The sequence below is a fragment of the Rosa rugosa genome, chromosome 5, assembly GCF_958449725.1.
Source record: "Rosa rugosa chromosome 5, drRosRugo1.1, whole genome shotgun sequence".
NCBI lineage: Eukaryota > Viridiplantae > Streptophyta > Magnoliopsida > Rosales > Rosaceae > Rosa > Rosa rugosa.
Window position 1 is genome coordinate 1,172,598 of NC_084824.1, and position 13,710 is coordinate 1,186,307.

At 37.0% G+C, this 13,710-nt stretch overlaps 2 protein-coding genes and 1 long non-coding RNA gene across 4 annotated transcripts; 1 reads left to right on the forward strand and 2 right to left on the reverse strand.

Moving 5' to 3' along the window:
• Window positions 1-6: 6 nt before the first annotated feature.
• LOC133708457 (protein ACCUMULATION AND REPLICATION OF CHLOROPLASTS 3, chloroplastic) lies at window positions 7-5,448 on the forward strand. 2 transcript variants are annotated; one of them, XM_062133915.1, is made up of 16 exons: window positions 7-450; window positions 540-598; window positions 715-779; window positions 1,049-1,183; window positions 1,271-1,319; window positions 1,432-1,544; window positions 1,630-1,701; window positions 1,892-2,002; window positions 2,232-2,413; window positions 2,559-2,840; window positions 2,934-2,989; window positions 3,178-3,572; window positions 3,682-3,786; window positions 3,904-4,041; window positions 4,804-4,970; window positions 5,058-5,448. In XM_062133915.1, the coding sequence occupies exons 1-16, from the start codon at window positions 140-142 to the stop codon at window positions 5,125-5,127; spliced, it is 2,310 nt and encodes a 769-aa protein (XP_061989899.1). In that variant the 5' UTR covers window positions 7-139; the 3' UTR covers window positions 5,128-5,448. The 2 variants fall into 2 exon arrangements, with proteins under 2 accessions (XP_061989899.1, XP_061989900.1); XM_062133916.1 differs by having other exon boundaries at window positions 369-450; window positions 715-783.
• A 261-nt stretch (window positions 5,449-5,709) lies between these two features.
• On the reverse strand, window positions 5,710-8,349 carry LOC133708458 (uncharacterized protein At4g15970). The gene is made up of 4 exons (XM_062133917.1): window positions 8,027-8,349; window positions 7,149-7,514; window positions 6,191-6,672; window positions 5,710-6,048 (listed from the first exon to the last, which is right to left on the reverse strand). The coding sequence occupies exons 1-4, from the start codon at window positions 8,249-8,251 to the stop codon at window positions 5,985-5,987; spliced, it is 1,137 nt and encodes a 378-aa protein (XP_061989901.1). The 5' UTR covers window positions 8,252-8,349; the 3' UTR covers window positions 5,710-5,984.
• Window positions 8,350-10,827: 2,478 nt separating this feature from the next.
• LOC133710762 (uncharacterized) lies at window positions 10,828-13,710 on the reverse strand. The gene is made up of 4 exons (XR_009846850.1): window positions 13,587-13,710; window positions 11,310-11,533; window positions 11,053-11,111; window positions 10,828-10,908 (listed from the first exon to the last, which is right to left on the reverse strand). It is a non-coding gene; the product is annotated as an uncharacterized LOC133710762 (long non-coding RNA).

Here is a 13,710-nt window from a genome sequence, read left to right on the forward strand (position 1 = left end):
AACGTGTATTTTAGTGGGCTTGCAAAGCTGAACTCGCTACTGGACTCCATCAATGTCCACAGAACTGGTAGGTATCCTCAACCCTCCCACCCAATCTGCCATTCCCCTAACTCCAATGGAATCCTAGCAACCTATCTCCATGGAGTTTCCAGCATTCACAACTTTCCGGCCATCTTCTCCGTTCCTTTATCCTCCCAACACTCCACTCCTCTTCACGAAATGCTCGTTCCGTCGCCGGAGAAAATTCAACTTCCGGCGGAGCAGTTGCGGCTGCAAGCTCTCTTCGCTTCGAATAACGGCGAACAACAACGGACCCGCCGCCGATGTGGACTGCGACGAGTTCTGGGGGAACTCCGCGTTCGTTGAAGTCGTCGGTATCGGAAGCCGCAACGACGCCGTTTTTGACTTCTGTATGGAGTCGCCGTTCCGGTTTTCTTCTCTACGATTCTGGTAAACTTATTTGCTATTTACTGCAATATATAATGCTTAGAAATGAAACAAGTTAATGTTTGGCTAATGGTGAATGGATTTTGTTGCAGGCATATTCTCATGAAGGACTCAATGAAGGCACAATTACAACGCCGGATCGTCGGAAAAGGTTCATTGCTTGTTCCATTGTAGTTAGCACAAATTTAAGAAGAAATGGTTTTCTTGAGCTGCGTTATTGTATTGTGGAAATGTATCAGTTATCTTCTCTTTTGTTTATGATTGCAGATGTGGCTCCCATGGTGTTTGAGGCGCCGATGTCTTCAAAGTCGTGTTCAAAGGCTGTTATACTTGTTTGTACATTTCTTACCTATTACTTGTGTTTATGAGTATGATTTGCTATTAACTTTGATTATCATCCATTAAGGGGATGGAGGATTTGTTATTGCGGGGTTATTTGTGAATGGGGCATGTTCTAGTCATTGTATCTCTTCATGTTTAGCACTGTCGTCTTCAGACTTATTGGGGCTCTTCATTATACTATGGCAATCTATTGGTGCCTCTTAGTTTTGATGATGAAGCGTACTAGCAATCAAGTTTTATCTGTTACTTTTCTCTCTAGGTGGCAAGTGCGGGATATGGCTTGGATCTCATGACAGCAATTGATATACTCAAAACTATAAGATCTGCAAATGGATTTGTGGTCACTATTATTATGAAACCATTCAGCTTTGAAGGACAGAGACGCCAAGATGAGGTATTACTTGGGAACTTAGTGTTCCATGACTGGCTGTTCTGATTGATATCTATGCACTGATGATGTAACGTTGAATCTAATTTGCAGGCCAAAAATCTCATGGAAACACTTCAGGAGCATACAAATTTACTTATTGGTGAGTGATGTATTATATTTCCTTTTCAGTGAAGATTTGAACCTCCCGCAGTTCTTTAGCAAAACCATTAAGTAGGACACTAGCACATTATGTTGCTTCTTTTCACATGCAGGTCTTGATACTGACATGTTACTCAAAAAGGACTTGGTAACTTTAGATGAGGCTGTCAGGACTGCAAATAATGCAGTTTTAATGGCAATAACTGCCGTATCTGTTCTAACATCTGTAAGTGTACTTCTTCCATATATTTTTGGTTCTCTGAGTTAACAGTAGCCTCGTTCTGATGTGGTTATTGCTGGTGTGCTCACAGGATATACACAGAAAGTTTATCGATGCATCCCATTATGATGTGAAAAAAGTTGAAGTTTCAGAAGTAATGCAAGTAAGTGTTCATACCATACACTTTGCAAGCTACATTTAGACTTATTAAGTTATATAATTTTATTCGCACAATTTCTTGTGTCGTATTTTCTCCATCACCTTTATATTGTAAAAAGTTCTGTCTTGACAAGTTTTAAGAATGCGTTCTCTTCCTTTGTACCTTTTAACAAGGCGACTGCAATCATGTACAGGTTTTGGAAAGATTTAAAGAAGCAAAAATTGGATTTGGTGCTGGCTACAACATCAAAACTTCAATTTTACGATCCATGTATGACTGCCCTTTCCTGAGTGTGGGTGTAAAGGTACGATAAAATTCTGTTATTTGAATTTTAAAAGTTTATTTGTTAGTTGAATACCTTCCATCATCCCGTTTGCATCTTTATAAGTTATATTGTTCCCAACGGGGAGTACAAGATTCCCCAAACTGACTTCTTCTGTTTTATGTTTGTTTAAAAAATTTCTGCTCTTTTCGGACTTTTGATTTTGACATTGGTTTTTTTTTTTCCTTTTCCTTTCTTTTCTGTTGCACAGGACTTGGATGGAATGGTTATATGCATTGTTGCAAGTTCTGGTGCTATTGATAACAGTGATGTACAGGAAACTTTGCGTACTTTTCGTCAAACTACAGAATATGAAGGGGAAATCTTAATTTCTACAATTCATGAACCCAGTCTAGAGCCCAACCTGCTAGTCACAACGGTTTTTATCTTAGGGTAACTTTCTTACTTTCTACCTCAATTTCAGTTATTATTAGTATTTGCAACTTTTTGTATTTACTGCCTTTGTATTAAAGTTTGATTGATTTCTGCATGACACATCTTGACTTGTGTGCTAATGGAAACTTTATGTGGTTACCAGTTTTGCTGAAAAGCAGGTTTCTCAGAAAAGTAGCATATTGTCTGGACTGGCTCAGCATTTTCCGTTCTTTTTCAATCTATTTAGTAGACATCAACCACAATCAAATGACAGTCAGGAATATCCGTCACTTCAAAATCCCCTTTCTGAAGAGATAGATGCACCAGATTCTAGTGAGCTGGGAAATATAAATGCTGTTGATGTTAAAGCTGAAAAGTTTAATAATTATTCTGAAGAACCTCAGACGGGAATTAACAGCAACTACAATGAATTCCACATTTCAAGGTTTATTTGATATCGCTCTGTCTTTTTAGTTCTCTTCAATTTTGTTATGCAAAATCTTATATACTTTTTTTTTTTTTGGTATTATACTAATAGTGGATCTGAGCAAGCCAGTATTGAATCGTCTGGTTTATATGATCCAATCACTGAAGGTAGCACAATTGTTACTTTTTTTTCCTTCTTAAACTTGTAAGTACCAGTTTTTATTTTCATAGAGTAGCCTTTGCCCAGTGCCCTCTTTATCCTTAAGAACATTTGACACTACTGTTTATTCTACAACTCAAACAAGTGTTTTTTGCAATTTTCTAATTATAGTTAAAACTAAAAAATGCAATGCCAGAAACTTCTGCCTTCCAAAGGCAACCGCTTGTTAGTTGGAACATGGGGCATGAATATCAGATTGCAAAGGATTGGGGGAAAGAGAAGGGTGGTGAAGATGGAGCTACTCTGATGCTTGATGACCTGAGTGTCTTCTGCCTTCCAGTTGGTGTGAGGTCTCCAGAAGAGTTGAAAGAGAATGTCTCATTTCCAACACAAAACCCAGAGACAAAAAATAAGGATGATGTCAAAGTACAACCAGCTGTGAATCTAGACTTGTCTTCTTGGAGTCCATTCACTGACACAGGTCTTGAGGCAGTGAAAGATTTTTATAATTCGGCATCAGCACTTGTAAAAGGAAAAGATGCTGAAAATCCTAAGCAAGGAAATCTCTCTGTTCGTGCAGCATCCATGCTGGTAATTTGCTGTTATGAATACATGTGCTTTATTTCTTAATGACATAGTATTGCTACTTGTTAGAAGTTAGGACATGAGGATTAATTTTGGTTACCTTTTCTTCATACAGGAAGCAGAACGACATTCACCAAAAAAGTGGAGTCCTATGGTGGAGATGCAATACAGAGGAGGAATTTACAGAGGACGATGCCAAGGAGGTCTTCCTGAAGGAAAGGTACTTGTATAACCTTATTAAAGTGGTGTCAAAATAATTTTTTTGTGTGGATGTTATAATCAAAATTTTGGTCTGTACAAAAGAAATTAAATTCTAATCCTGAAGAAATTTCTACAGGGTCGTCTGGTTCTTGGAGATGGAAGCATCTATGATGGTATGTGGCGCTATGGAAAAAGATCAGGTCTGGGTACATTCTACTTCAGTAATGGGGATGCTTTCCAGGGATCATGGAGGGATGATGTCATACATGGCAAGGTAATTTTTTTTTTTTTTTTCATGTAAAGGAGAAGTCACTTATATCTATACTATTATTAAGAAAAGAGGCTTTGTTAGCCAAAACAGAAAAAATGTACCAAAATGACCCTGAAATATTAAAAAACTATACAACTCATAAAACAGATAGGGGTAATATAGTCAAATTATAAAATAAACAGAAAATAAAAAAAAGGTGAAAATGAGAAACAGATAATCAAACTACCCACTTCTATCATTCCATGAAAAACTACCCACTCCTGTAAATAACTTCCCACTGCCTATTAAAAAAAATAATTCAATTTTCACAGTGTGTGGGGCCATCTAGTTTCTTTTATTTAAACTAGACTCCAAACACACCCTATGGGTGTGGATAATTACGTGGGAAGTTATTCCATAGAATGTGGAGAAAACTGCTGCACATATTTTGTTTTGATTTTTTTTTGTTAAATTTATTTTGTTTTTATTTTATTTGTGAATTGACCATTTTGTCTTTCTCAAATATTTCAGTTCAAATGTTTTTTAATATTTGAGGGATATTTTGGTAAAATTTTTCTGTTTTGGCTGACAAACTCTTCTCTTAATAATAGTATAGATAAGAAGAGAATGATCTAATAAAATGAAATGATTTACATGGTAAAATAGAATTTCTTTAACAAGAAAAACTTATGCATAACTGATTTCTCCTCTTGATTGTAAAACTCCATTAGTAGACCTTCACGGCTGTTATTCTGAATAGGTCGTTCTTTGGTCATATATGTATAGGGTTGGCTTTATTTTCACACCGGAGACCGATGGTTTGCAAACTTCTGGAAAGGAAAGGCCAACGGTGAGAGTCGCTTTTATTCAAAGTCTGGTGATGTCTTCTTTGGCCATTTCCAAAATGGTTGGCGACATGGCCAGTTCATTTGCATCGATGTTGATGGAACAAGGTTTGTGTGTTTCTTGTGTGACTTCATTTCCACTGTTCTAATTAATACTATGAATCGGGTTAATGTGTGTTGTCTCGTTACTTACAGGTGTATTGAGAATTGGGATCAAGGTGTTCTTGTAAGCCGTATACTGGACTCTGATAATGGTGATGGATAAAGATTTTACTCGTAATTATCTTGTAAATTGCTTGTTCTTTTCCTAATTGTGGATTTCATTTTAGAGGGGAAGTGTAAGTTAATTTTTTTTGGCCTTCTGTATCTATCCCCAGCTACTGTATTGGAGTCTTATTTGTTTTGGTCTGATGTAAGCCACGAGGGTAGCCCCTTGAAACTTAAAACTTTCACCCCCAGCTTACTATCAAAGACCAAATGCAAGAGGCTATACAAGTGAGTTTGGCATTATTGCAAGAATATGTAGATTGAGAATCAGATGTACAAGATAGAGAATGAAATGCATGTGATTTGGAGATTCTTATTACTTTTAATTTCTTCATTGCTGAGCAACTTACAGGAAAAAACAAACAAATGTGGAGCAACTTCTTGCAAGAATATGTAGACTGAGAATCAGATGTTTGTGATTTGATGGTCCTTGTTACTTTAAATTTCTTCACTTCTGATCGACTTATAGGGAACAAACAAACAACTTCTTTTTATTTACTTTTACCCCAAGAATTGATGGTGAGAAGTTTGATGTTGTGGCCCTGTTCAACTTAATCATACTGCAAACTACACCAAAAGCTCTGAACTCCGTTTAATCAATAATTACCGACCACGACAAGTGTAAAGTCTAGATGGTTCTTCATCCCAAATACTATGCATATATTCTGTTCTGACTTCTGACCATAATATTTCCCACGCACAGAAAATGTATGGTTTATGATCAATTCTCTGTTCTCTCTGAACCACCTTCCAAATCTTCCGATGATTGAAGACCTGTGGAAACATAGAGGTCCTTGGATTCAAAACTGGATACTACCTGTGAGGAAAAGCCTCGAGACCTATGTACATCTCAATTCATTCTTGCAAACCATGTTGAGGGTCACTCTCCGGTACATCATAGCGACGGAGAGAATCAAGGCTGGAATGAAACAAATTAAGAGTAATGTTCAAAAACCATGAATAAGGTAATAATAATTGAAGATGCATGATACCATATAATGCTAAACACGATTCACATTCTTAAAATTCAAGGCATCCAAGAAAATATGAACTTGTCTTACCTGCAATTCTGCGGAACCGCCCATGGAAATATCAAAGTTCTCTTCAAACTTGGTGGCAAGGACAGAAACTCCTTCCAGTCCTGAACCATAATTCTAAGGTCATGAAGCTTGCTATCTAGACCAAAACAACAATTTGCATGCATCGTGCAAACTTGATTCAAATCTCTACTAGGTTCACAAAATCCACCAAAATAAGCAGTGTCCAGAAATTTCATTTTCAGTCCAATATTAACAGTGGAGGGATCAAACTTGATCATATTGAGAACATCCTGATCATGGTATCCAGGGTAGGTTTCACGAGAAGAATACCAATATTTGTAGAACTCTATTGACCGGTTATTGGACTTCACATAGTTGAAGCCTCCATTAGGTCTGTTCTGCAAATCATCGGAGCTGCCTAAGAAATGATCGCAAGCAATCTGAAAATCTGCATCCGAATAAAACCGTGGAAAAGGATTCCTGAACCACATAACATCAGCATCCTGAGGAGAAAGACCGACCACGAAGGCATTGAATAAAGGGAAAAGGGAAAAAAAATACAAGTTGATTAATTTCATTCGTGAACTAAATATCAATTTCCATAATGATGTTGAAATCAGAATGAAATACAAACAGTTTTGCAATCAGTTGGGACATAAAAAATCATTCTGATGATAAAACTTTTGGGCTTGTCCATACCTAACTTTATCAAAAAGAGAATCTACATCGACAGAAAACAAGAATAGCTACTTACTAGACATAAAGACAAATCAACATCGTGGAGTCACACATGCACACGGAGACAAGAAGAGAATTCAAATAATTTCCTACACAAGAATCTAGTGCAAGCTACATATGAATGAAACTCTTTTGATTCCGTGTCAAAATTGATGATTAGTTTCGAATACAGATACATGTATAATATTTCAAGAAATGATTGAACGCAGGAAAATAAACTAAATTAAAAATTTGAGATTACCGTGAAGACAAAATTGTAGCCCATCTCAAGAACAGAGCGGAGAAAATCAATCCTTGCCCACATCATCTTCAAGTACTGGGGGGTCATGAAGTATGCCTCCTTATGAAAATCTACTCCCTCAGTAAGAAGAGCAAAGCAATGAGTATGTACCTCCAAACAACGCTGATATGCCTTTTGGTCCAAGGCAACGATAACCAAATGATTCAAGAGCCTATGAGTGCCAACTCCATTCCTAAAGCTCTCAAGGAAGAGATCAATGATCGAATTTGGAGCCGCCCATGCTTCATTTAACGTCGTCAAGATCACCGTCCCGTCTTCCATAGCAGCATCCTTCAAAACCTCTTCAATCCCTCGTTCCTCACTGACCTACATACACTCAAGTTTCAATAAACATATGCAGTTGACCTAATTTGCACGCTCATTTCTACAAACCTCATGAATTTCGTAACGAAATGAAAAAAAACAAAAAAACAAAATCACAAAATAAAGCCTGATTTCAAAAGCTTGAGGAAATTACACGATGCATAACGTTCCTCATCAACCTATATACACTCAAGTTTCAACGAACATATGCAGTTGACCTAATTTGCACTCTCATTTGCGAAATTCACAGAACAATGCCTGATTTCAAAAGCTTGAGGAAATTACATAATGTACAGCGCACATCGTTCCTCATCAATCTACACACATACAAGTTTCAATAATTATATGCAATTAAAGCTAAATTTGCACACACATTCTATACAAAGCTCGGAATTTTGAACAGTACGAACCAAAATTGAGAATACAATTCGCAATTTCTAAAGCTTGAAATTACATAAAAGCATAAAAATTGAAGGTAGAACCAGAAATCAGAGTAGTAACAGTTAGGGACTCACCGGCGAGGAATTGAAGGCGGTGAAGGAAGCAGAGGGATAAGAAGAGAAGTGATGCAGAAGGCGGAGGGTATCGGAGTTTTTGTAGAGGAGCAAGCACGATAGAAACACGGTGAGGAAGAAGAGGAACCGCCGGAAGAGTGCTACGGATTCCGGCAACATGTCGGCGGCTCTGCTGGATTCACGGCTGCCTAAAGTCGCCGGTAGTCGCCTCCGGTGTGAAAGCATCAAAGACGGTTACGGTTTGGGAATCTGGCATGATTTATATGTCAAGGTCTCTGACTGTGAGGGAGTTACCGTAAAGAGAGGCCACGGGTAACTACTTTTTTTCTTCTCTTACTAAATAGTAAAGGTCATTTTTTCTTCTCTTATATATACGAGCAATGGTACCCGCGCTTTGCTGCGGGATTTGTTATTGAAAATGACTTTATTATTGATCAAACTGATAAAATACCATATATTACATCAATTGCAATAGTATTTTTGTGAAGATACACAAACTGTTCCCGATTGAATTGCTCTAGAAAGTACTTCCATATCATCTGATACCTCCAAGCCTTTGATTTCCATTACTACATTGTTCTGTGATAGAATATGTATCCCTCTAGACAATCAGCTTGCTGTTTTAGCTGTGCAACAGTTGCATCCAGCGGCATTAGCAGTACCTCACCTAGACGGAACTCCCTCTTGAATTCAATTTTCTTATCAGTCAGACTTGATTTGGCAAACCAAAGTCAGTAACTGCTCTTTCTCATCCCCAAATGGATATTCCTTTACAAAGTACTTAGTGGCCAAGAAGATGCCTCCACTTAATGTCTCGATGTATCAACTTTGGTTCAATGGCGTTGTGTAAATAAGCCAGACTGCCAAAAGTATATCTTGTGACTTGTTGAATAAGAATAACACGTTGGCATCAAAGGCAAAGTGAGATATCTATGGTGACAAATACCTCCATGAAGTTACTGCTCCAAGTTTCCATTGTTTGACATACATGCAGTATATCTGAGATAAACAGACCTCGCGATACCGCGCTTTGCCGCGGGTAGTATAAATGCATTCTAGTCGTATAACAATTGTAAATTGCTTTTTTCCCAACTGAACTAACAACTAACAAAAATCAAACGAAAATGATTCAAATAAGAAACCAACCCAAAATCAGAAAAGAACATTCACAGGTTAAATAGTATGTGTCACATTCTCACTTGACATTCAATGAAGATGGAAGCTCTTTTCAACCGATCCAATCGTTCATAGGTGAAAATTTTCAAGTTAGGCACCTTCTTTTCCAAGCTCTTTAAAACCTCTGATAGTGTTTTGCAATCTAGTAGCTCTTCTTGTGTGTAGTCCATGATGGGGAAGCACACGGTTTCATTGAAACTGGTTCATTACTCTCACGGTCCAATTCACCACCAAGGCAAGGAAAAAATATCCTTTCCTGATCAATGAAAGCAGAGGAGATCGATTAGTATTCATCATGGCACTGCATTTGACTTCAATATAGAGGAAATTAATATTAGTACAATTAAGTGTGGTACCTCAACGTGTGTTGGGGTTGGGTATTCAATCATTGATTCAAGTAGTTAAGAAGCTACAAATACTTGATTGTTTAGCTGCCCACACACTTGAGTTATTTTCTCTTGGACTATTGGAATCTGTTTGAGTGGGATTTCAACTCCAAGATCAACCTGAGCAATCATGACTCCATAGGAAGCTTCAATGATTTTTTCCTGCTTGTGAATGGCTTCGAAGCACTCAATTTTCACCAAAACTCTAATAGATCTGCAAACAATCCCAATAGATAAAATCAATTTTATATAAATAGAAAGCATAGATATTTCAAGATTAAAGAAAGCTATACGTTAGCTGCTACATAATAGAAACCAAAGGCATATTCCTAAAAAAAAAAAAATTTATAGAATTTTTCTCCCTCTTCTATTCTATGCAAAAATATGATACCAAGTATAAGCTGATTTGTTATACCACACCTTCATTCTTAAGAGCAAGTGCACCGGTCTGGTATTGACCGGGCAAAAGCATGGAATTATGACGTGGTGACCGGGCATGTAGAGATTCATCCCTCCACCGGTTGGTTTTTGCCCAGCCAAAACTTGGCTTGGGATGACCGAGGGGAAGAAAAAGGGCAAAGCCCTGACTAATTTCTTGACCAGTCGAAGGAGAAGCCCAGCTGCCACGTTGGAAGGGGAGAGAACATGGCTGACGTCACAGAGCCTGGGTTGCTTCGATCTCGGCCTAGGGGCAGCGTCTGGGCGGTTTGACGCCACAGAGCGGCCGGACGAGGTGAGGCGACTTCGGGGGTGGCCGGATCCTTGGCCGGAGGAAGATGGAGGCCGGAGAAAAATTCGGGTCGGGTCGGACGAAACCCGCCAGTTCTGGGGGCGCGCGAGAGAGAGAGACCGGAGGGGGAGGGGGGGGGGAAATGAAAATAAGAAAAAATTTCGTCCTTTGAAATAAAATAGAATTTTTTTCTTTCTATTTATAGAAAATTTTCAGATTTCAAAAATTCATAATAAATTCATACAAAGTCCTATTTTTGCATTCCACATATGCACGAACTCGTATCGACGATCTCTATAACTTTCATGAAGGAAGTTTTCCCAAATTATGTATGTGTAAAAAGTCGATTTTCGAGACCCCCCCTAAAATTATATAATAATGAACAGTGTTGACCGGGCAAGAAAAACAACGGGTGTAAACCCATGTCCAGTGACAGTGAATAGTAACTTGACTGGTCGAATTCTCGACTTCTCGACTTTGCGTTTTCTTGACTACGGGTGCACTTGCTCTAACAACTCATGGTCTTGGACAGGAAGGGAAGATCTCCACCAGGGTATAACCCCCTTCAACTGTGATGATAGCAGCTTGGACTGCAGGGAAATTATTTAAACCTTTTAAATGTATGCACTGAAGTCTCATGGGCTTTAAACATACTACTCAAAACAAATTGAAATAAATCCACCAAAAGAGACAATCAATATTCAGTACATTAGATAATAGTGTTCGAACAAAACCTCATTGTTAATTTAATATATTGCCAATCAGATCACTCCAGCTCTTCCAATTCGTCAAACTGCATAAAAATTAGAGATCAAAAGAACAATACTTTTTTAGTATAGTAATCGACCAAACTGATGCAGCAGCTTTCTTTACATGCATAAATGATATACTATTACCTCAGTAGTAGGAAAAGAGCCAGATGTGTAATTACTAAAAGATAAATTTGTGCGGCTTAGACTTAAAATTGCAATAATAAGCATAGACTTTGTACCTCATCAAGATCAGTTAATCTTCTCTCCAAAGTAGAAGTATTCCTGTTTAGCCCCAACCTTTGAAATTCAGCCTCTATTTTACTCATCGAATCTGAACTTATACGAACTCTACCATCATACTTGGACACTTGGTTCATTTTCTGTTCAGGAGATTTGTTCTAATTCGAATATCAGTACCAATCATCCTGTGATCCTCTGGTGTGTTGTTCCAAACAATAACCTCCTAACATAAAAAAATATATATATAAATAAAAAAATATATAGGAGAAGCTGATAATGAATCTGAAAAGCATTTAGCTAACGTCTCCTTTAAAATATATATGAAGCCACAGCTGTGATTCTTTATACTGGAAGATACATATCTATGTGATTACGTACCACTCTCCATTTCCTGCTCTACAATATTCCCGGAACTGTTGGCATTCAGATGATATACTAAATACAAAATATACTGACAGATTCTTTTCGAATAATGATAAATGCAGAATGCCTATTATAGAAACCTTAGATACTGGTATATTGTCTACCGCTATCACTTGTAAACTTAGGGGTAGGTTTGTTTACTCAAAATCTAATGAAATGAAATCGAAAAAATTCAGGAAATTATTTATGGGAAGCAAAACTCACAATAGATGAATTTATAATAAATTATACAACAGAAAGTTCAAGTATAAATATTAATAAAGTTAGCCTGCAACTTCAGAAACTAAACCTTAACAGGTGTGTGAACTTATAGCTCTTAAGGAAGCATGAGTTGCGGCAAGAACAGTTTGAAGGATCTTCCAAGTGATTACTCCTCAATATAAGAAACTCAAATTGTGGATCAGTTCTTTTACTATGGGTGACTGTCAATGAAAGGTTTTTTATAGTAGGATGTACCATTATGAGAAACGCAGATTGTAATAACCATAAAAAATGACAGCAGAAAATCAAAGAAGGAGATTAGAAGAATAAAGACTTGGCCTTCCCATATTAATTTGAAGCATCATTCGTTCAAAGATGCAAGGGTCAGTCTCAGAATCCAAATCTTTATTTTTATTCTATTTGGACCTGGGTAGACAACCTCATTGAATGATAACCATATTTTCATATGATTTCCATTTCTGACATGTACAGACAACATGTTGGATCTCGTATCTATTTTTCTGTTTCGTAAGTAAATAGATCAAATCTATACAAACTAATCCGAAAGTGCCAAACCCAAAAGATTTTGAAACAGCTAAAATAAAATCTAAAAAAATCCATCAGTTTTTATAATATTTGAAACAACTATACTCTGTGTTTCAATGCAATTAAAAACAGAAACATAAATTAATCACAAATTCAGAAATAGAAATTTAAGTAAAAAAGAACTCACAACTCACAAATTAAAAAGCAAATTGGCTCAGAGACAACAAACCTCGTACTCAGATGATGAGGTGAATATCTCCTTTTGTGAATATGAGCTATCTCTCTCTCTCTCTCTCTTGTGCAAAGCAAAGCAAACAATCACAGCCAATCTCTCTATTTCTGTGTGGATCGTTCTTGATAAGTGATCGAATTGAAATGGATCAAAATACCCGAAAATATAACCAAAGACAGCACAGCTTAGTGGAAGTTAATTGAAACATGAAGCTAGATAACTGAATTTTTATTTTTTATGATGTAAGACGTACGATCGATGTACAATTAAGCTAAACACATAAGAATTCAGTCAGTATTAAGCTATCAGTATCATTATTGCCTTCACTTCAAATTAAACGTCAAACAATTACATCCACTGGAAAGACAATAGGAAAATGGACAACCATATGCTGGTAAACCCAAAATCATATAGCTAAAGCTTGTCCCAATCTCCAGTTTCTCTTTCTAAAGCATCAACACAAACAAAACAAAAGAAATAACTATACTCTATAATATTTGAAACAACTATACTCTTTGTTTCAATGCAATTAAAAAGAGAAACATAAATTAATTCCCCACATTAATTGACCAATCAAAACAGAAATAAGATGAGCTAACACAGAAACATAAATTAATCACAAATTCAGATATAGAAATTAAAAAAAGAAAGAACTCACAACTCACAAATTAAAAAGCAAATTGGCTTAGAGACAACTAACCTCGTACTGAGATGATGAGGTCAGAATCTCCTTTTCTGAATATCAGCTATCTCTCTCTCTCTATGTCTTTGTGCAAAGGAAAGCAAACAATCACAGCCAATCTTTATTTCTCTGTTTAGCCAACACAAACAAAACAAAAGGCGCAAGCAAGAAATATAAAACAAAATGCCTCACCCTTGATTTTAAACTCTAGAGCTTTGACAGTTTAGCTGCTGTTCCGTTTTAAACCTGCATAAAAGAGGCCGGTCAGCTACAACCTTTGGTACTTCGCAATACAATTGAGGTATACTGTCTTTTA